The sequence below is a fragment of the Neophocaena asiaeorientalis genome, unplaced genomic scaffold (genome assembly GCF_003031525.2).
Source record: "Neophocaena asiaeorientalis asiaeorientalis breed wild unplaced genomic scaffold, Neophocaena_asiaeorientalis_V1.1 scaffold87, whole genome shotgun sequence".
In the NCBI taxonomy this organism is placed as follows: Eukaryota; Metazoa; Chordata; class Mammalia; order Artiodactyla; family Phocoenidae; genus Neophocaena; species Neophocaena asiaeorientalis.
In genome coordinates, this window is record NW_020175432.1 from 6,021,888 (window position 1) to 6,043,788 (window position 21,901).

The 21,901-nt window shown below is 41.9% G+C and overlaps 1 protein-coding gene across 2 annotated transcripts in view; it reads right to left on the reverse strand.

Moving 5' to 3' along the window:
- Positions 1 to 5,594: 5,594 nt before the first annotated feature.
- The window catches only part of ADGRE3 (adhesion G protein-coupled receptor E3), a 40,963-nt gene continuing 24,656 nt past the window's right edge, over positions 5,595 to 21,901 (reverse strand). For both annotated transcript variants that reach the window (XM_024767652.1, XM_024767653.1), the window contains 10 exons: positions 20,405 to 20,521; positions 18,799 to 18,983; positions 16,513 to 16,680; positions 15,198 to 15,395; positions 14,676 to 14,911; positions 14,003 to 14,069; positions 13,692 to 13,783; positions 12,026 to 12,194; positions 7,904 to 7,999; positions 5,595 to 5,796 (listed from right to left, as the gene is read on the reverse strand). In XM_024767652.1, coding sequence (XP_024623420.1) covers positions 5,788 to 5,796; positions 7,904 to 7,999; positions 12,026 to 12,194; positions 13,692 to 13,783; positions 14,003 to 14,069; positions 14,676 to 14,911; positions 15,198 to 15,395; positions 16,513 to 16,680; positions 18,799 to 18,983; positions 20,405 to 20,521 — 1,337 coding nt within the window. In that variant the 3' untranslated portion in view covers positions 5,595 to 5,787. The remainder of the gene's footprint in view (positions 5,797 to 7,903; positions 8,000 to 12,025; positions 12,195 to 13,691; positions 13,784 to 14,002; positions 14,070 to 14,675; positions 14,912 to 15,197; positions 15,396 to 16,512; positions 16,681 to 18,798; positions 18,984 to 20,404; positions 20,522 to 21,901) is intronic.

Genomic DNA, 21,901 nt, shown 5'->3' on the forward strand with positions numbered 1-21,901 from the left:
GTGGGGAGGCTTCTCATTGCGGTGTCTTCTTTTGTTGTGGATCATGGGCTCTAGGCGCGCAGCCTTCAGTAGCTGTGGCGCACGGGCTTAGCTGCTCTGCAGCATGTGGGATCTTCCAAGACCAGGGCTTGAACCTGTGTCCCCTGTATTGGAAGGTGGATTCTTAACCACTGTGCCACCAGGGAAAGCTCTCTTTACCTCTTTGGGTCTAGGGGACCAAAGGTTGGGCATTCTTGGTGGTTAAAAAAAAAAAGCCATGATTAGTCAAGCATATATTATGCACTAGATAGATGGAGTAGCTCTCATTTAATCTTCACGATGATTTTGTGAGGTTGGAATAATTACCAACCCCATTTTATAGCTGGGAAAACTGAGGCCCAGAGGGGTCTCATGGCTTGTCCGTTGTCATTTAGTGGATAAGTGGCAGAGATGGTATTTGGACTCAGTCTGTGCCTCCAGTGGTTGATCTCTCTCTGTAGCACCTGCTGCCATTCAAGGGACTGTCCGTACACCTGAATTATCTCTGAAAACTCTAACCTTGTAGATCTTGCCTCAGCCCACAGTTATAGGAAAGGAACAACATGATACGATAGACATCCTGGACTGAGGTGGGAGAGCAGGAGTTGGGTTCTGAGTCTGTTGATAAATCATCTCTGTGGCTCTCCTGGGGCTATTACAATAATGCAGGTGAGGGATGATGGGGACCAGGGAGCTAATTGTGAAGGCAGGAAGAATTCTAGATCTATTTTGAAGATACAGCTAGTGAGATTTGCTGATGAACTGGATGCTGGGTATGAGAGAAAGAGAAGCCTAAAGAATGACTCCAGGTTTTCAGCTTAATTAGTAGGAAAGAAGGAGTTATCGTTACTAGAGATGGGGAAGAAAAAGTACTTATGCTAACAACACAGTTAAATTTAGGTGGTTCATGAACTCCTGCCAAGTTCTAAGAACGTCTCTTGGGTCAAGGATAGAATCTTGTATGTAGCAGATGTGCTCATGCCCTCCTTATATCCTTAGTCCTCACATTTTCAGTGACTTCTGTTGGCCAGCAGCTGCCACTGGAAAACACCTTATCTGGCAGAAGGCAGGTGAGAAGCATCAGGGGGAAGATGCTTCCTGGAACAATCCTCAACCAAAGCCTGAACTTGGTATACACATGTCCCAGCTCCCTCATCCCTCAGGTGAGATGAGTCTGAGATGCAGGTCCCAAGTGATTGCCCAGAGGTCCCTGCTGGGATTAAGCTCCCATCTTGTATTGGCTTCCTTTCTTCCCCTGATTCACTTCTTTGCAACCCTGCTGGTGTTCACTGGGATCACCTCCAAAATAAACTACTTGCATTAGAATCCTTGTTTCAGAATTTGCTCCCGGGGGAGCCCAAACTAAGACACTATGGGACAGGAGAAGACGAAATTGCAATATGATTCTGGTTTTCCTGGGATGGAGGGGTTTCTGGGATGCAGGACTTTTAGTGCCAAATCCGGGAAAGTCCAGGGCAAACTGGGATGAGTTGACCACCCTTATAGGAGGACAGTGTGGTGTTAGAGAAGCCAGGAGAAGAGAATGCTTCAAGAAGGAAAGGGGATAATGCATACATAGATAAAACCATCATGTTGTACACCTTAAATATATACCAATTTTGTTTGTTAATTATATCTCAATAAAGCTGGAAAAAATACCTAAAAATACTTGATTGTCAAAAAAGAGAAGAAAGGAGGACCAACAGAGTGAAATGTGACCCAAAGGTCAAGTTAGAAAAGCCTGAGAAGCCATCAGTGAACTTAGCACTGAGGAAGCATTTGGGACATTGAGTCATTCTTGGGTGTGTTGGAAGCAGAAGTCAGACTGCAGTGGGCTGAGCAGTGAAGGGTGGGAGGAAGTGGGGACAGCAGGGTGTAAACAAATTTTCTAGAGTTTTGGCTATGAAGAGAAGTAGATAGAATGGTTATTGTAGCAGGGGGAACTTCTGGGGTGGAAGAGACCTGAACATACTTCCTCCCTACTCTTCCAACCTCTACCCCCAACTATTCCTATAGTAGATCTCCTGGGTCTCCAAGACTGATTGTTTTCCTTCATGATTTTCATCTTTTGGCATTTTTTTTGCTCTGTTTTTTTCATTTTTTTGAGATATTTCTTCCACATGGTCTTCTAGCTCACTAATTTGTCTCTTAACAGTGATCGTCCTCTTCTTTAATTCATCCAGTAAAATTCTTTTTATTTATTCCCTTTGTATTTGGTTGCATAGAATGTTTTGGTGCTGTACTTGAACCTCCTTGCATTCTTCTTTTTTACTATTCTTGTTTAAAGTTGTTGTCTGTCTACTCCAGCAGCTTGATTTTCCTGGGTGACAATTATGTTGGACCATCCTCTTTTTGGCTGTTGGGGGCCTCTCACGGGCTGTCATTTTTCTTTGGGGCTCAGATGTGGGGGTTGAGAACTCTAAGTGGTGACAGTTTCCCAAGTGATGAAAGGAGATGGATTCTTCACTGCAGGGGTCTATGTGTGCACTAGGCAGGTGTGCAGAGGTGCCTCCTTGCTACCCAATCTCCTTGCGTTCTTCTAGATTCAGGAGCAGAGCTCCTTTTGGAGGCCTTGGGAGCCAGATGGATCAGACACACACACACACAGGAGTGATGCTGACCTTATCCCAGGATGTCTGTGGACCCTGGTGGATCAGACTCTTCATAGGATGAACTGCGTCTGATTTCCACCCAGAGCATTCTTCAGCTTACCTTGGAACTTTCCACCTGGTGCATAGGGGAGACACTTCAACCCCAGATTTCCCTTTGGGGATCCCCCCAGAGATATCACTCTCATGCCCACCCAGCTGCCATGGGTCCCAGCAGACTTTTGGTTCAAAGAGGCAGATATATTAAGGTAGAGAGTGGAGGGGAACTGAGATGTGTGCAGATGGCCATTTTCCTAGAATCTGCCAACTCTCTTTCTTTATCATGGGGGCCAGCAAACTATAGCGTTGTGTGTGTGTGTCTCAAATCCTTCCTGCAGCCTGTTTTTGTATGGCCAGTGAGCTAGGGATGGTTTTTGTATTTCTAAAGTGATATACACATATATCCCTTTACACACATGTCACACAAATGTATTTATGTCTGTCTGTCTATCTATCACCTATCTACCTATCTATCTATCACTATATCTAGCCTGAAAAGTCTAAAATTTCTTTTTACAGAAAAAGTTTGCTCATCCATTTTTTTAAAAAGTAGTTATTTATTTATATGTCTGTCTATCTATCATCTATCTACCTATCTATCACTGTATCTAGCCTGAAAAGTCTAAAATTTCTTTTTACAGAAAAAGTTTGCTCATCCATTTTTTTAAAAAGTAGTTATTTATTTATCTATTTATTTATTTGGCTGTGTTGGGTCTTAGTTGTGGCATGTGGGATCTTTCATTGTGATGCATGGGCTCTGTTGCCGCACAGGCTCTTCTCTCTAGTTGTGGTGTGCAGGCTCTAGAGTGCACAGTCTCAGTAGTTGTAGCATGCAAGCTCTCTAGTTGTGGTGCATGGGCTCCAGAGTACACAGGCTCAGTAGCTGCACACGTGGGCTTAGTTGCCCCGCAGCATGTGGGATCTCAGTTCCCCAACCAGGGATGAACCCGTGTCCCCTGCATTGGAAGGTGGATTCTTAACCACTGGACCACCCGCTAAAGAGGAAAAGGAAAGTCCCGCTAAAGAGGAAAGTCCCGCTCATCCATCTTTAGAATATTTAAATGCCACTGAGGACATGGGCTCCAGAGTACGCAGGCTCAGTAGCTGCACACGTGGGCTTAGTTGCCCCGCAGCATGTGGGATCTCAGTTCCCCAACCAGGGATGAACCCGTGTCCCCTGCATTGGAAGGTGGATTCTTAACCACTGGACCACCCGCTAAAGAGGAAAAGGAAAGTCCCGCTAAAGAGGAAAGTCCCGCTCATCCATCTTTAGAATATTTAAATGCCACTGAGGAATGTGAGGATGTGAGAGAGATGGAAGACTCAGGAGAGAGAGGAGATAATCAATGGAGAACGGTCCCCAAAGGGGCAGGAGGAGACAAGATCCAAAGCACAGCGGTGGAGGTTAGTTTCAAACAAGAAGAGGGACCCTCTCTGCCATTGTGGAAGAACGGAGGAGATGATGAGAATCAGTGGGGGAAGGAATCAAGGATGAGTGTGGATGTGGGTATAATTGTAAGGGATGTCAGATAGTTGAGGGAGTTTTCATAAGCTGGTGTTTATTTTCTCTGTGAAGTAGGAGACAGTCTTCTACCTTATATAGAGAAAGGGGATGCAGATAGGGGAAAGAACTGAAAAACTAGAACTCCCCATGTGGGGAAGTTGACCAGGGAGAGGAAGAGTGAGTTCCAGGTAGCCTGGAAGGTCTTGTTTAGACCAGAAAACACACATTTGTATTGGCTCCTAGCTGAGTGATTCTGAGAGCTCACTGCCTTGATGGAGAGCAGAGAAGAGACAGGATTGGTTCCTAAGGAAGGATGCTTTGGACTGCAAGTAACAGATAACCTGGCCCAACTGGCTTAACAAAAAGAGTTTGTTTGTCTTACATATGAAAAAGTTCAAGGGTTGGTTCAGCAACCCAACAGTGTCATAAAAGCCCAGATTATTTCTGTCTTTTCACTCTCCCACCCTTAGTATTTCCATGATATCTTCTCTCCAAGCCTCATATTATTATATGATAGCAGCTAAAACTAGGAAGTAATCGGCAAGCTCTTCTTGAATTTGTATTTGTCTTTATCAAGGACAGAATATATGTTCCAGTAGGTGTTTCTTATATCTCAGTGGGTAGAATTGATCCAAATGCCCATCCCAAACCATTTGCTAGCAAATAAGAATAAGATCACTATGGTTAGTTTATACCAGGGTTTCTCAACCTCAGCACTACTGATATTTAGGGATGGACAGTTCTTTGCTGTATGTGTGGGGGCTGTCTTGTGTATTGTAGGATATTCAACAGCATCCCTGGCATCTGTCACTTCGGTGTCAGTAGCATCCCCCCTTGCCCCAGTCATGACAGCCAAAAATGTCTCTAGACATTGCCAAATGTCCCTAGTGGTGGGGATAAATCACCTCCAGTTGAGAATCACTGGGCTGAGACCAATCTCAATTGACCTCTGGACCCAGGTACAGTGCTATCCCAAATATGAAAACAATCAAGGTTCTGTCAATAAGGAACATGTGATGGTGGTGATGGCTACTGAGTAGACAATCCACAGTGCCTGCCATGGTTGGATCAGTCCTGGATTTGGGTTTTCCCAGCTACATATAGAATCAGAATGAGGAAGCAATGGTGTTGAAAGCATGGGAGAGGACCATTTGACATGGTTGATCACGAGATTTAGCCTGGATAAGGCAGGAGGTAAACATGATGGTTTGAAAGAAGCTGATGGTTTGAGGGACTAAATGAGTTTAAACTCATTTAGTTTAAACTCATAGTTTAGAGCAAGTTTAGGATGAGAGAGAGTAAGAAACTGAAAAAAGGCCTTGAAAAGGGCTTCTTTATTTACAAAAAGTCCAGGGAATATTTGCAATGGTCGTGATTTGTGTATCCAGGAACAAGCATTGATTGAACACATCAGTGAAGAGAAGTCCAATTGAATACACATTTATTGAGAGCACATTATGCAGAACAAACACTTCAGGAAGTAAAGGTTAAGCATTTCCTCTCCAGGAATGACATGTATAATGATTCTCCTTGTCCCCACCTTCATTCTTTAGGATGCCAACCAGATCCACATGTATGACTTTCCATGAGGAGCTGAATGTTCTAGTTTTAGTATTTTCACTTGTCCTGGAAAACATGCGCCCCACCCCCACAACAAGACGTTTAGATTAAAGGTAGGTGTAAGGATAAAACAAACAAACAAACAAACGAACGAACGAACGAACGAATGACAACAAAACAGAAAGAAACAGCAGGAGTGGGTTAAAGCCAGAAAGCTCCATCCAGCAGGCAATGATGGCATGACATCCTAGCATTTTGGAATCCTAGGAAAGGTGTGGCCTTCTTTAGCTTACAGTGGGAGGACTTCTCAAAAATCCAGGTTGAAGAATTCTTTTTTTGAAAAAAAGTTTGGATATAGTATCCTACTCTAGAATTTCAGCCCCCTGGATGTTGGTTTTTGTCCGTAAAGAAAGGCCAGACTCTAAGCTCCTTGAAGGCAGGTACTGTGTTGGTCTTATTGCTTTTTGTACGTCCACTGCCTACCATAGTGTCTTACACATTGTAGAACTCAACAAATACTCTCTTTGCCCCCTACAAGCTCCAGCTTGGTTTAGATGCCTCAGGCCCCACAGAGGAACAAATATCTTGTACAACAGCCCATGAGGATAGGCATTCCTGACTCAGTTATAAGAGTCACTGCATGCAGGAAGTCCAAAGCTATGCCTTCCTTCCTGGTATTTATGGTTCATTCACAGAATTTCCCACCCAGTCAAGCATACGACTTTTCCCATAAACAGTATTCCCTGGTTATACAGCTGACCTTCCAATGTTATCAAATGTCTGGGGAACAGAGCTAGAAAGTTAACCCAAGATCAAATTTGTCTGTAAAGGACAGAGGGTTTTGTTAGCTTTTTACTCATACTCTGTGCATTAAAAAATAAAAGCTTCAGAAATTCTTTTAATTAAAGCAAATGTATTTCCTAAATGCAGCTACATATAAAATATAAGTATATATCATATATAAATATATAATTCCCTTTCAAAAGATATACTCATTCAAGTTCCACAATGTTAAGCAATAATAATAATAATAATAAAGCTTTCTTACTCATTGTGGAAACCAGTAGCTGGAGTGCTGGCAGCTTTATTATTTTGGATTATCTGGGAAACGTTTCAAAGGTCACAGCCAATGGTTAGCACCTACCACAATTTTACTCTTATTGAGAATGATTAAGCTTAATATATATTAAAAAATTTTCCAATCAGCTGACGTGACTGTCCTAAAACTTTTGTCCTAAAACTGGTTCCATTTTCCTCTTGGTTCTTTTGGAAAGATTTAGAATGAATTCCCTTTCCCTCCCTCCAGTATGGAATAGATGTTTCTTCAGTGACCTCAATATTTCCACGGCTGAAGAAAATCCCATATTTTCTCAAGAAATGTAGAAGACAATGTATCAGAAACTTCTCAGTTTTGTTTAGCTTAAAAACAACATGTTCTAAGGCTCTTTGGCTAGCAGATGTGGTAGGCATGTACATGGAAGGCATAAAACCAAATGAGATTGGGAGAATTTTTATGGATTTTGAGCTTTGGAGCCCATCTGGCTCATCTAGTGACATGGTTTCTTACAAGTATATTCTCCAATTTTTCTCAAAGAGCAATTAGGGGACAACTGTGGAGAGAAGTCTCAGAGAGTACTGGGAGCTTATTCCTTGGTGCCTTGGGCCTGAGTTAGCTCAATGGAAGAACAGATGAAAATCCAGCAACCAAGTTCCAGAGAGGTTCCCTTTCTAACAGGACCATTTCCTCTCCCAGGAAGGTCCCATTATCACATGCACTCCTCCTCTATAGGTATGTGGAGCATCTGGGGTGGGGTTCCTCTCCTGGATCCTTTCTGTGGTATCCACTAACTCCATGGGGCTCAAGTCCACCTCTCTTTAGACAGTGAGAGTTCAGGGGATGCTGACCACTCTGCTATGTCTATGATTGTAAGTCTCCCGCTAAAGGATTCTACATTAGATGGTAGTGGTGCTGGTGATGCTTTACCCAGCACTGTTAGCGGGCAAGGAAGAGTCCCTGAGAAACAGTACATTGGGAATGAGGAATGCAAACCAGGTCATCAGGAAAAGAACTCTTCTACATACCCTGCAAGAAAGGGAGTTTGTACTAAGACATGGAGAGGAAGTTCAGGGTGTCAAGGGGTAAAACATTAGAATAAGTCACAAGTCTCCTTACCTCACTGGGTTTTGAGTCAGGACCAAACCTGCTGGAAAGTGTATGAGTCTCAGGCTCAGATTTAGATTTGATGATCTCGCCAAACCACTTTCGGACCTGGAACATCAAAGGAAATGCTAGGATTATGTTTGTTAACAATGGAGAAGAGAAAAGTCAGTGAGTTAGAAAGACGAGAGAGACATCATGAAAAACTTTTCCTACAAAATGTGATATATGCATACAATGGAATGTTATTTATTCCTTAAAAAGGAATAAAATTCTGAAACATGCTATAACACGGGTGAACCTTGAAGACATTACACTGAGTGAAATATATGAGCCAGACACAAAAGGACAAATATTGTATGATTCCACATGAATGAGATCCTTATAATAGTCAAATTAATTGAGACAAAGTAGAATACTGGTTACCAGGGGCTTGGCAGGGGAGAATGGGGCATTCTTGCCTAAGGGGTACAGTTTGGGATGATCAAAAAGTTCTAGGGGCTTCCCTGATGGCGCAGTGGTTGAGAGTCTGCCTGCCGATGCAGGGGACATGGGTTCGTGCCCCGGTCTGGGAAGATCCCACATGCCGCGGAGCGGCTGGGCCCGTGAGCCATGGCCGCTGAGCTTGCGCGTCCGGAGCCTGTGCTCCACAACGGGAGAGGCCACGACAGTGAGAGGCCTGCGTACCGCAAAAAAAAAAAAAAAAAAAAGTTCTAGAATGGATGGTGGTGATTTTTGCATGACAATGTGAATGTATTTAATGCCACTGATCTGTACACTTAAACGTGGTTAAAATGATAAATTTTGTTATATATACTTTATCACAATAATTTTTTCATTTGTTGTACAAACTCAACAAAATATGCATATGCAAAGGAAGAAAATAGAAGTCACACATAGTTCCTCAATCTAGCAAAAAATCACTGATCATGTTTTGGTGGTATCCTTCCACGTGTCTTGGTTTGGGGTCCCCCAGAGGCAGACCTTGAGACAAGGGTTCTAGTGCAAAGAGATCTTTCGAGGGGTGATCCCAGGAAACACCAATAGATCAGTGGGGAAGTGAGATGGAGAAGGGAAGGCAGCTAATAAAGGATGCATAATCCTTTCCACTGTGGACATCTGGGGTTTAGTGCCACTCGGGGGCTCTGGAGACAACAGAGGACACACCTCAGAGTCATCCCACCTCAGGGACAAGGGAGCTGGGGCATCTATCTACCAGCTCCCATCAGTCATTGGTTGATGGCTGCTCTCAAGGGCCATTACTCTCTGGCACCACCAGCTTGCCCTGTGCATAAAGCAGGCATGTCCTGTGGGCCGTAAGAAGCTCACAGGCACAGAGTCACAGGTGTTTACAATAAGCAACCCTGGGCATGTAGAATATAATGCCAAAGTGATATGAGAGAGCCATCAAAAACATTTGCTACACAAAGGTTTCCAACTTTGGCACTACTGACATTTTGAGTTGGATCATCCTTTGTAGTGGGGACTATCTTATTCACTGTAGGATGTTTAGCAATAACTCTGGCCTCTACCAACTAGTTGTCAGTAGTACCCTTTCCCCTAGTTGTGACAATCAAAAGTGTCCCCAGACATTGATAAATGTCCCCCCTGGGAGTGGCAAAATTGCTTGAGAATAAGTGGTGTTTTTCCATATACACCATTACCCACACGTGAATGACTATATAACATAGCATAAGCAATGAATATTTATATATGTTATATAAACAAAATAGAACCCTTCTGGAGCAATGTTTTGAAACTTACTCTTTCACTAATACATTTAAAAAATTTTTTTAAATTATTTATTTTATTGATGTATATTTGATTTACAATGTTGTGTTCGTTTCTGGTGTATAGCAAAGTGATTCATTTAAACATACATATGTATATATTCTTTTACATATTTTTTTCATTATGGTTTATTACAAGGTATTGAATATAGTTCCCTGTGCTATACAGTAGGTCCTCGTTTTTTATCTATTTTATATATGATAATTTGTGTCTGTTAATCCCAAACTCCTAACTTATCCCTCCCTCCCCCTCCTTTCCCTTTTGGTAAAAATGTTTGTTTTCTATGTCTGTGAGTCTGTTTCAGTTTTGTAAATAAGTTCGTTTGTATCATATTTTAGATTCCACGTATATTCACCAATATATTTTGAATATCCTTCCGGTCATAAAATATTCTTGTGCCCAGACAAAAATTAACATTTGAATGGTCTATGCCTATACTCATCCTTTGTTCTCTAGGGAGTGTCTGCTCTGTCAGCTCAGTTTCTTCCTCTCTCTTATCCTCAGAGGAGCTGTTCTTCCTTTCCTAGTTTTGTTATTTGGGCGTGTAGATGCAGAGTGAGGAAAAGAGGGAGAGAGGAAGGAGCACGAGAGAGAGAGAGAGAGAGAGAGAGAGAGAAAGAGAGAGAAGAGGAAGAGGAGGAGATGGAGGGAGGAGGAAGAGGAGAAGGAAGAGGAAGAAGTGTATCAGTCAGGACATGTTTTGCTGCAGTAATAAACGACCTCAAAATCTTAGCGGCCGAGCTCAACAAAGCTCAGCTGGACCACGTGTCTTCTTCATGGTATTTGAGAAATACAAATAAAGAACTTGGGTGATTTTGTACTTCTTCTGGCTGCTGGAATATCCTTATTTGGCCATTGCACCTCCTGGCCTGGATCATGTAGATCCAAGTTTCATTGGGGTTTCAGTCTTTTACATTATATTTAATAGTTGCATAGTATCCTGTTCTATAGATGAGTATAACTTAACTAAATCTAAGTAGAAGTATGTCAATGTGGTTCAGTAGTATACAGCACGGTAGCATCTTGCCTGGGGTCCAATTCTAGAGCCAGCATGCAGTTCACATTACCCCTGAGCACCCCTTAGTAAGGAACCATCTTAGAGATTTATCTCAACAAGCCCACAGCAGCCAGTATTTCCCAAGTGTCAGACGCACACTGTTTCTTTTGTTCAGCTGCAGACACATGAATTGGCTTGTGTTTAGTAGCCATATTGAATACAAAATATATACCTTGAAACACTGGAGGCTCACACTGTGAGATGCCTCAGGCACTGAGATGAACTGGGGGAAGAGTACAAATAAGTCTTTTGCATTGTGCTCACCCAAGTGCATACACCCGCTGAGAAGAGTTGCTTACAGTTTTCTTTAGCTGTACATGTGGATGGATGGGTAGATGAATAGAAGGGTAGGTATACGGACAGATATGTGATTAAGCAAACATAGCACAACGTTACTTACAGAATCTAGGTGATCGGTATGTGCATGTTTACTACATAATTCTTTCAACTTTTTCGTATATTTGAAAATGTTCACGATCAAATGTTAGAAAAACTATATTATTATGTAATTTCATTATAGAGCTATGAAAACATTTGTAGAGAGGATATACATCACATGGAAATGTGTTTAAGAATTCATGTTAAGTGGTGTGGTAGATTGCTTTATTGATCTCAGTTATTCACTCTTCTGTAGTAGCATTACACCCTGTCTTAGCTTCGTGGTGAATGGAGTGTTTTTCTCCCATTGACTTTGGGCTTGGACATGGGATCTTATTGGCCAATGAAATATTGGTGGAGGTGATGCAAACAGAATCACCTTGAAATGGCCTTGCTCAGTAGAGCTTGCCTTCTTGTGATTTTGCCATTGTTATAAGAAGAACTTATGTTAGGGAGATGCTCCCCTTTCTCCCAAGCGTCAGGGTCACAAAGAGCAGACCTGAACATGATCTTCATCCTGGAGCCAGGTCAAGCTGAGCCCAGCCAAGATCAGCTGAACCCCAGTCAACCTGCAGACTCCAGAATGAGAAAAGTAAATATTTGTGTTTAAGCCACTGAGATTTTTGAGGTTGTTTGTTACACGGCAATAGATGACTATTACGCATGGGATAGTTGAAGAAAAACATGGTATTTCCTTGACGCAGCAATTATTTACTTTCTGAAAGCCATTAATAAATTAATATTTCTGACAATCAATAGCATCTCACAGTAGAGAACATATAGGGAGTGTTTATACACTACTCACAAGTGCCTATGAAAATTTAGAGAACATGGATTTGAATGTTTATTAAACTATGTATCTCCAAATGTTTCTTAACTTTAAAACAATAAAGAAAGAGGTCACAGTTTACCTGCTGGCTGAGGAGGCAGTAGACCAAGAAAATGAAGAAACCCTGAAGGCTGTTGATGATGGTGAAGAGGTAGGCCATGACACGGGCAGCTGAGCCCATCTGCAAGACGCCCAGACACCATGTGCATCCCAGGATGAAGAGCTGAGCTGTTGCTTTGAGTGTCAGCATCCTGAGGGAAGTAGTAATCAATAATGTAAAAAAGCTAACGATGGACATGAATACTTCTACAGCATTGTTGTTAATGGTGAAGTCTCTGGAGCTAGAATGCCTGGGTTTAAATCCAAGGCAGCACTAACTAACTGTGTGACCTTGGGCAAGTTACTGTCTGGCGTGTTTTGTTTTTAATCACGTGGCTTGGGAGATCTTAGTTCCCTGACTAGGGATCGAACCTGGACCATGGCAGTGAAAGCGCTGAGTCCTAACCACTACACCACCAGGGAATCCCTACTTTTCTGTAACTCAGTTCCCTAATCTTTGTAATACTCCTATTTCATAGGGTTGCTGCAAAGATTAAATGAGACCTTAACATATGTAAAGTATTTAGGACAGTATATAGAACAAAATGTTACCCCTGGATTCCCTGGGAGGTAAAAGTAGCAGGAAAGGAGGGAGTAAGCAACTTTCACTTTTAACTTTATATATTTTGAAAACTTTTGACAAATAATGAACAAATAACAAATGTGTTATTGTTGTGATTACAATGAAAACCTCAACAAATTACATGTCAAATTAAGATGGATGCTGAGGTCTTCCCTGGTGGTGCAGTGGTTGAGAGTCCGCCTGCCGATGCAGGGGACATGGGTTTGTGCCCCGGTCCAGGAGGATCCCACATGCCACGGAGCGGCTGGGCCCGTGAGCCATGGCCGCTGAGCCTGCGCATCCAGAGCCTGTGCTCCGCAACGAGAGAGGCCAACAGCAGTGAGAGGCCCGTGTACCACAAAAAAAAAAAAAAAAAAAAAAAAAAAAAAAAAAAAAAAAAGATGGATGCTGAAAAATAAAAGAAATACTCATAGTTCCCAATTTTTTAAAATAGTATTATACAAAATATATTTTAACCTAAATCCTTCCTGAACCTATTGCCTCTTGTGCTGTGTGGCCAAAGCTGTATTCTTCCATTCTCCTCTTCTTCCGTTTAGTGTTAGATCTCTTCGCTTTTTGAGATTTATCAACGACACAGGGCTACCCAGTTAGAGACTACATTTCCCAGGCTCCCTTGCAGCTAGGTGTCACCGGGTGACCAAGGTCTAGCCAATGGGATATGAGCAAATGTGGAACTTGCAACTCTCATGTCAACTCCTTCCTGCATATGGGATACTGATAAAGACAACATCCTAGGGGATGGTGGGGCAACACAATAGAAAGAACGTGAGTCCCTGGATCACTCTGTGGAGCAGAGCTTCCCATTAGCTCTGGACTGTTTACCTCTGGCCTGTGGCGTGAGAATGAAATAAACTTCTATTTCACTCCCATTTTGGGGTCACAGAAATTTAGCCTGTACTCTAGTGAATACAGCTTCTCATTAATTGTGATAGTGGAAGATGGTAGTGGTCTTGCTAGTCCTTAGAGCCTGGTTGTGGGGTGTATGTCTGTGTCAATATGTAGGAGGGACCAGTAGGAAGTGAGTAGAGGAAAAGAGGGTTAGAAAATACCACTTGCTTCATCTTACTTTAGATTCTGGATGGTTGACACTTCACTGTTGAGGGAGGAAAGTTTTCTTTTCAAAATCCAAAGAACCAAGATAAAAAGTACAAAATTCACCTGCAGGAATGACACAGACCATGTAGAATACAAGTTAAGATGACTATGTCCACTGTAAATTGTACACAGCTCCTACCTCCCTGAACATGGGTTTGAATTGGCAGCAGGTGGAAAAATCAAATCATACAACCGAGAAAATATATGTCCCTTGTGCTATCTTGCACCCATGTCTGGTGCTTCTTCTTAGGTCAGGAACATCAGAGCCACATATTCACTCACACAGATAATGGCACAGACGGGACCGAGGAAAGCCCAGATGAATTTCTGGTTCAGGCTGAGCCAGCAGCTGGGAAAAGGGACGCAAAGAGAGATCAGAGAAAGCACATGAAATGGATATGAAATGACACCTTTTCCTAACAGAGAATTTTCCAATGTCTCCTGAAAATGTCAGCTGACAATGAAGGCTTTAATTGTTCACTATCATATGTTACTGCTACATTAAACATTTTACAGGTACAGTCCTGTTGAATTTTCACACTAGTATTCTGAAGGTGGGACCATGGAGGTGACGATTATCCTCATTTCACTAATAAGGGGACTGAGAATTAAGGACTTGAGGTCACAAATTATGGGAGAGATAAAGTTGGGACCTAACTGCAAAATTCTCCCCTTCCAGGGCCCGTGAGCCATGGCAGTTGAGCCTGCGGGTCCGGAGCCTGTGCTCCGCAAAGGGAGAGGCCACAAGAGTGAGAGTCCCACATACAGCAAAAAAAAAAAAAAAATTCTCCCCTTCCAGAGCCTCTTACATCATTTTTCCCTGCCTCACTGGGAAAGAGATTAGAGCCCTTATACTCAAGGGGAAAGTGGAGTGCATTTGATGTGAATATCCCAATCATCACTATTAACACTGCCCTCAAATATGTCCATGGCACAGGGTGAGAGTCAAGCTCACTGATCACGTGTTCCATAAAGCTGAGGCCTGGATGCTGCGGAAATGGCCACGATCACAGCCGGGACTCCGTAGCCCACTGGGAACATGAGCTTCTTCATGAACCTGTTGACACTGGAGTGGTTGACCACCGTCAGGTTGCGTGCAGTGAGGAAGAGGTGCAGGCCCTCCAGCAGCATCCAGGTGAAGGAGGCCAGGTAGAGATAGTGCAAGGCACCTGCGATGATGGCACATAGCACCTGGGGAAGGAGGAAGGTGTCACCAGGAGGGATTGTCAGGGTGGAGCATGGCCTCAGGGCCTCTCTTTTATACTGACATTGAGTTCAGAACACCTGGTATTAGACCAAGGTCATTGAAGGTAAAGGTGGTTGATAATCAACGGCAGCACTACTCACCTTGGTACCTCTCCCCCAACCTCCCTCTGGGGCCCAAGGCTATTTTATTAAGGTGTCCAATGCATCATGGCTCCATGAACTCAGCATACACTGGAGGCAGGGCAGGGGTATTTTGGGACAGTATAAGTACCTTGATCTCAGTTCTATCGAAGGCTGTTAGGAAGAGCAGGTGGGCCAGGAAGAGGCAGAGTGAGAGCTGCAGGTGGAGCGAAGTGCTGGTGTTCTGGATGGCTTTGCACAGCAAGAAGGTGAGGGCTGCCAGGAGGAGGCACAGCAGAGAGAGGCTCAGCCCCACGTAGGTGATCACAGTCAGTGTGGGATCCTTCTCCTGGGACCGAGCAAAGAGGAGCTCACAGTCAGGCTTTCCTGCTCTGGGATTATACTCCCCCACCTCTTGGAATGTGGCATCCCAACATAGGCAGATCACCTTCATCTCTGCAAGGAGGGGAGGGAGGCAGGACTTCCTGTATGCTGTCACCCAGCCTATGTCATCAGTACTCTGACCCCTCGTCTAGGATATGTGTCCTGTCTGACCTTCTCCCACCACCTTTGCTGCTGCCACCCAAATCCTGACCACCATCATCTCTCTACCAGTCTACTCCTGCTGCACCACCATCCATTCTTGACCCAGGAGCCAGAGATTTCTTCTAATAACATAAGTATGCAGCATCCCTGATTCAAATTCTCTATTGCCTTTCCATTGTAATTTGAATGAAATCTAAACTCCTGACCATAGCATTTGAAGTCTGATGCATTTTCCCTGTGCCCTTTTCTCCAACCTGAACTTTTCCACTTCCCTCTCATTCACTCTGCTCCAACCACATTTATTTCTGGAACACACCAAGTTTGTTCTCTCTCAGGACCTTTACACATACATGTATCTCTTTTTGGGATGCTCTTCCCTGAAACCTTTTTTTTTTCTTTTTCATTGAGGTAAAATCCAAATAATATAAAACTAACCATTTTACACAGTTACAATTTAGTGACTTTTAGGACATTCACAGTGTTGTGCAATCACCACCTCTCTCTAGTTCCAAAACATTTGAATCACCCCAAAATAAAACCTCATGCCCATTAAGAAGTTACCCCCTATTCTCCCCTTCTCCCAGCCCCTAGAAACCATCAATTTGTTGTCTCTCTATGGATTTGCCTATTCTAGACATTTCATATAACTGGAATCCTACAATATGTGGTCCTTTGTGTCTAACTTATTTCACACAGCATGATATTTTTGAGATTCATCCACATTGTAACCCCACTGACTTCATATTCAGATTTCAGCTTGAATAGTTAATTCTTCTCTAACCATGTTATCTAAAGTGGCACACTTCTGCAATCACTCCAGACACACGCTCTTTAAAAAATTTCCTTATAGCATTTATGGCCACCTAAGCAGGGCCTCCAAAAGGATTAGCTTGAGGAATTCAATGTTTACATCATCATACCTGTGTGTCGAAGGCCATGAGGACAGCGAAACTGGACAGGTGAGTGCAATTGCATATACTGTGAGTCTTGTTTGCTTGTATCAGGAAACAGCCCTCCGTGGACCAGTGGCCGCCCTCCTTTGTACCTTTCCAGTAGACGCAGAAGAGCTTTTTGATACCGGGCTTTATCTGAAAATAGAACAGGCTCCTCATGTCCTTCCTTGGGAGGGACTGCTCTCAGAGTGTCAGTCTATGCTGGTAGGGTGCAAAGAGGTGACACCATGGGTTAGGAGAGATCAGGTAATTTCTATTTTAAGTGAAGAGGATGACCACCAGGAACCTGTCCGCGTAGTCCCAACTCTATTGGGATTCCACATAGCAGAAAATGAACCCACCTCTCTCTGGGAGCCAGAATTTTACAAGATGTCATCGGCTTCAGGACTTTATCCTCCAACATGGGAGTCAAATAAAAATAGAGTATAAGGCTCACTTAAATTTTTCTCCCAAATACTCTCTAAGCCAAATTTCCCTGATCTCTTCACATCAATTCTGCCCTGACCGCTTACAACACAGTAATTGCTCATACAATGACAGGGGTAGTGTAGGGAAGAAACATCACCAGGAGAGAATAAAGTTAGTTTTCAATCTCTTTTTTTTTTTGCCCCCAGGATGTCCGTAGCATCACTTGATGGGGCCAAGGATGTAAGTTGGATGCTCTCCTATTTGGCGGCTGTATCTCCTTTGATAATCCACTGGACCATCCCCAGATATCTTGCTCCACTTCCATTGCTCCATGCCATATATCAAAAATTCCATTCCTAGATTTTATGCATCAGATGGAGAAAACCTACCTTTCCTCACCTTCTCCCACTTAATTCTTATTTTCTTAAAAATTTTTAAAAATTTGATTTATTTTTTCCAGTCTTATTGAGATTTAATTGACATATAACATTGTGTAAGTTTAAGTGTATGATGTAATGATTCGATATATGTATATATGGCAAAATGATTACTACAACAAGGTTAGTTAACATCCATCACTTCACATATTTACAATTTTTATTTTGTGGTGAAAACTTTTAAAAGCTACTCTCTTAGCAACTTTCAAATATACCATACAGTATTGTTAACTAGAGTTAACTAGAGTCACTATTCTCTCCATTACATCCTCAGAACTTATTCGTCTTATAACTGGAAGTTTGTAACATTTGATCACGATTACCTCTTTCTCCCACCTTCTGTTGCTGGCAACCACCAATCTGTCCTTTGTTTCTATGAGTTTGTTTTTACAGATTCCACATATATATGAGATCAGTCAGTATTTGTCTTTCTCTGTCTGACTTATTTCACTTGGCCATAAGGTCTTCAAGGTTCATCCACGTTGTCAAAAGAACGGCAAGATTTCTTTCAACTCTTACTTTCTAAACAGTTGACTATGTCTGGCTATTAACCCTCCTGCCTTTAAGAGTTTGGGCAGAGAATGGGAAAAGGCAATGAATTATATAAAAGTTTTTCTTCTGATTGAATTATGTAGTCTTAATAATTAATTCCAGGCTTTTGTGCAAGAATAAACACTATGTCTCGGTTCAAATTTCACAGATGTAGGAGGTACCGGCAATTAAAAAAATTCCACGAACTAAAATGATGCTGCCCAAGAGAGATATCATATGAGTCATTTAGGTAATTTGAAAATTTCTACTACCACGTTAAAAAAAGGAAAAGAGGGCTTCACTGGTGGCGCAGTGGTTGAGAGTCCGCCTGCCGATGCAGGGGACGCGGGTTTGTGCCCCAGTCCGGGAAGATCCCACATGCCGCGGAGTGGCTAGGCCCATGAGCCATGGGCGCTGAGCCTGCGCGTCCGGAGCCTGCGCTCGGCCGCAGCAGGCAGAGGCCCGCGTACCGCAAAAAAAAAAAAAGAAAAAAAAAAAGAAAAAAAAGGAAAAGAAACAGGTCAAATTAATTTTAATAAAATATTTTATTTAAAGCACTATATTCAAAATAATATCTTTTAATATGTCAATATAAATCAATACATGTAATCAGTATAAAATTATTGAGATGCTTAACACATTGTTTTTCTTACTAAGTCTTCAAAGTCTGGAAATACCGAATCTAAACCTGGAAATACTAAGTCTTCAAAATCTCAGTTCAGACTCACCATATTTCAAATGCTCAATAACTATAGTTGGCTCCTGGCTATGATGTTGCTCAGTGCAGGTCCAGAATGATTGAATTGGGAGTATTTAAAAATCGTTTGGTCTAACATCCATGAAACCTAAGCAAGTACAAATTGTAGCTTTCACCCACCTTCACGTGCTGAAAACGTAGAGTCACAGCCTGGGAGAGAGATGTGTTCCTTTTGGGTCCAATAGCGGCACTCACTATCTGGGAGTTCAGGTAAACTTGATCTTTCTCATTCACCTTTTCAAAAAAGCTTGCATTTATGATGTTTCCCAGACAAGAGTATGAAATAAAGGCAACTGCACTGGGACCTGAGGAAACAGAATAATGGAGTCTTAAAAAGTGCCACCATTCCTTCTGTTGCCCTTTCCCCCTCCATACCTGACAGACTCCCATGATCGCCACACCTGTGCTCAGCTGTGCCTAGGAAGTTTACTTTTCCTCTCCTGCTCTTCCTACCCAGATATTCACAACTCCTCCTCAAAGACCCATCTCCAACCCAGCCTCTGGCTCAGGAAGTCTTCCCTAGATCCTCTGGCAGCTTGATGTGTCTTTCTCCAAATTCGTATTTCAAGTGCAGTCCCTGCCGTGCCAAAGAGAATTCAACTGTCCATTAATTATTTCCTGTGGATTAATCCTATTTTTCCAACAGGCACTAAACTTACTGAGTAACTAATACCAGATACTTCATTTGGAAACCACAGGGCTCCTAGCATAGTACCAAGCATGTGGTAAATGATGAAATCTTTGAAAACATCTTTATTTTCTAAAAAAGTTTAGCTTATATTTCAAACACTTAGAAAACTATAAAAAAGACATAACAGACATTTACACTCAGATTTAAATTTTAAGAAATAAAATGTTTTAGATATGGCTAAAGATCCCACTATTATTTCATTCTCTTTCTTCCTTCTCGAGAAATAACCACGGACTTGAAGTGGAAGTGTGGCCTTTCCATGAATACATTTGTAATTTTACTACATAAGCATGTTTCCATTATAATATACAGTATTGTTTTCTGTGTTTAAAAATTCACATAAATGGTATCCTACATTGGGTATTCTTTTTTTTTTTTTACTTTTTAAAAAATTATTTTATTTATTTTATTTTTGGCTGCATTGGGTCTTCGTTGCTGCGCGCGGGCTTTCTCTAGTTGTGGAGAGCGGGGGCTACTCTTTGTTGTGGTGCGTGGGCTTCTCATTGCGGTGGCTTCTCTTGTTGCGGAGCCACTCAAGCTGCAACAACTCTTCCCTGGGTCTTCAGCCTGCTGGCTAGATTTTAGACTTGCTACCCTCCACAATCACAGGAGCTAATTCCTTAAAATCTCTGTCTTTGTCCCTGTCTCTCTCTCCATACACACACACAGCCCCCACTGGTTCTGTTTCTCTGGAGAACCCTGACTGATACACCTGCTGATGCTTCCTGGGATCATCTCCCAAATAAAATCATTACAGCTGAACTCCTTATACTTGTCCATGGACTGCTTCTGAGTGAACCTAAACTGAGACCCAGGTAAAACAGCCCCTCAACTGCAAAGAAGTCTCTTTCATGCTGAAGAATAGAAAGCCTCTAGTTTAAGAAGATTTTTGTTTTTAAGGAAAAGACTCAAATGACACAGTTTTAGGGTAACAGACCCATTAGGGAGGAGCCTATTGTGGACCTTTCCTTACTACTCACACAGTGATATTGCTCTGCGTGTCTTAGGGATTCTGCATACAGTCACCACATGTACCTTGTATATTTCCCTGGATGACGTCACCGCAATTGATATCCATGGAGTTCATTTGGGCGTTCAAGTTGAAGGTGACTCCCGTGGAGCAATTGTCTGTAACAACTCGAGTTTCAACAGCTGGTAAGAAAAACAACGGGCAAGCTTACCATTATTATAAGTTTTAAAAATGTGCATAGCTACACAAACAGCTCAAATTTACTGAATGTCTAGGATGTGCCAGGCACTGGACTAAGATCCTTATACATCATCATCTTATAACAGCATCATATAACGCCATGAGGAACCATTGTTCAGATGAGGAAACTGAAGTTCAGAATTTAAGTACGACTCTAACTCCTGAAACCAAGTTCTTAAATAATATTCTCTAGCATATTGTCTTTGAAGCAACAATTCTGTTTCTAGGAATTTATTCTAGGAAAACAATCATGGATAAGAGGACAGAATTAACTACAAGAAAGATGTAGCTAATTTCACAGCAGCAAAGACGATAACGGTGAAAAATGGGAAGTGACCTAAATGTTTAAGAAGGAACTGATTAAATAATTTGTGGCTTATCTCTTTAATGGGGAATCATGCTTCCAATAAAAATGAAGTCACAGAAAAGCAGGAAATAAGGGAATTCCCTGGCGGTCCAGTGGTTAGGACTCCACACTTCCACTGCAGGGGGCATGTGTTTGATCCCTGGTCGGGGGAACTAAGATCCCGCAAGTCACATGGCACGGCCAAAAGAAAAAAAAAAAAAAAAAAAAAGAGCAGGAAATAAGCTCATGAAAATATTTATCTTAAAAATCAGACAGTCTGAGACTGGTCATGAGTTGGAAATTATTCAATCTGGATGATGAGTGCAGTAGGCTTATTATGTCTCCTTTTTTTATGTTTAAAAAAGTTAAAAAGAAGCAAGTAACAAAATAGCACTTAAAGAATGATACTATTATAAAGTAGATAGGAATACAAAAAATGATACTATTTAAATAAAACTTTATAATACTAAAGAGTGGAAAGTAGAATAATCAAAGTTATAGCAATTACCAGCCCTAGTTGTAAGTGTGTTATATGCAGCATTATTATCTCATTTTATAGATGAGAAGACTAAAGCCCCTGAGGTAAGGGTACTGGTCATCGAGTAAACAGTTAGGAACTGGCCAAATCAGGAAAGATGAGAGTTACTCGTAATCTGGTTTAATTTTGAAAGAAATTGTGCCTATTCTGGTTTCCCAGGAAGGTTAGACACTGAATTTTATTTTATTAAAACAGTTTAAAAAATTACGATTTTTATAGAGTATAAAGTACTTTATCATGCAAGTTGGTAAAACAAAATGGTTAGTTAGGCATACACAAATACACTGACATCTCTGAGCTGAATAAAAAGCACAGCAAACAGCATTTCTGAAGACCAATATAGTGGTATGTATCAAAAGTCTATAAAATGTTTTTTTCCCTTTGACCTAACAATTCCTCTTCTATGAATTTATCCTAAGAAAACATCAAACAAACACA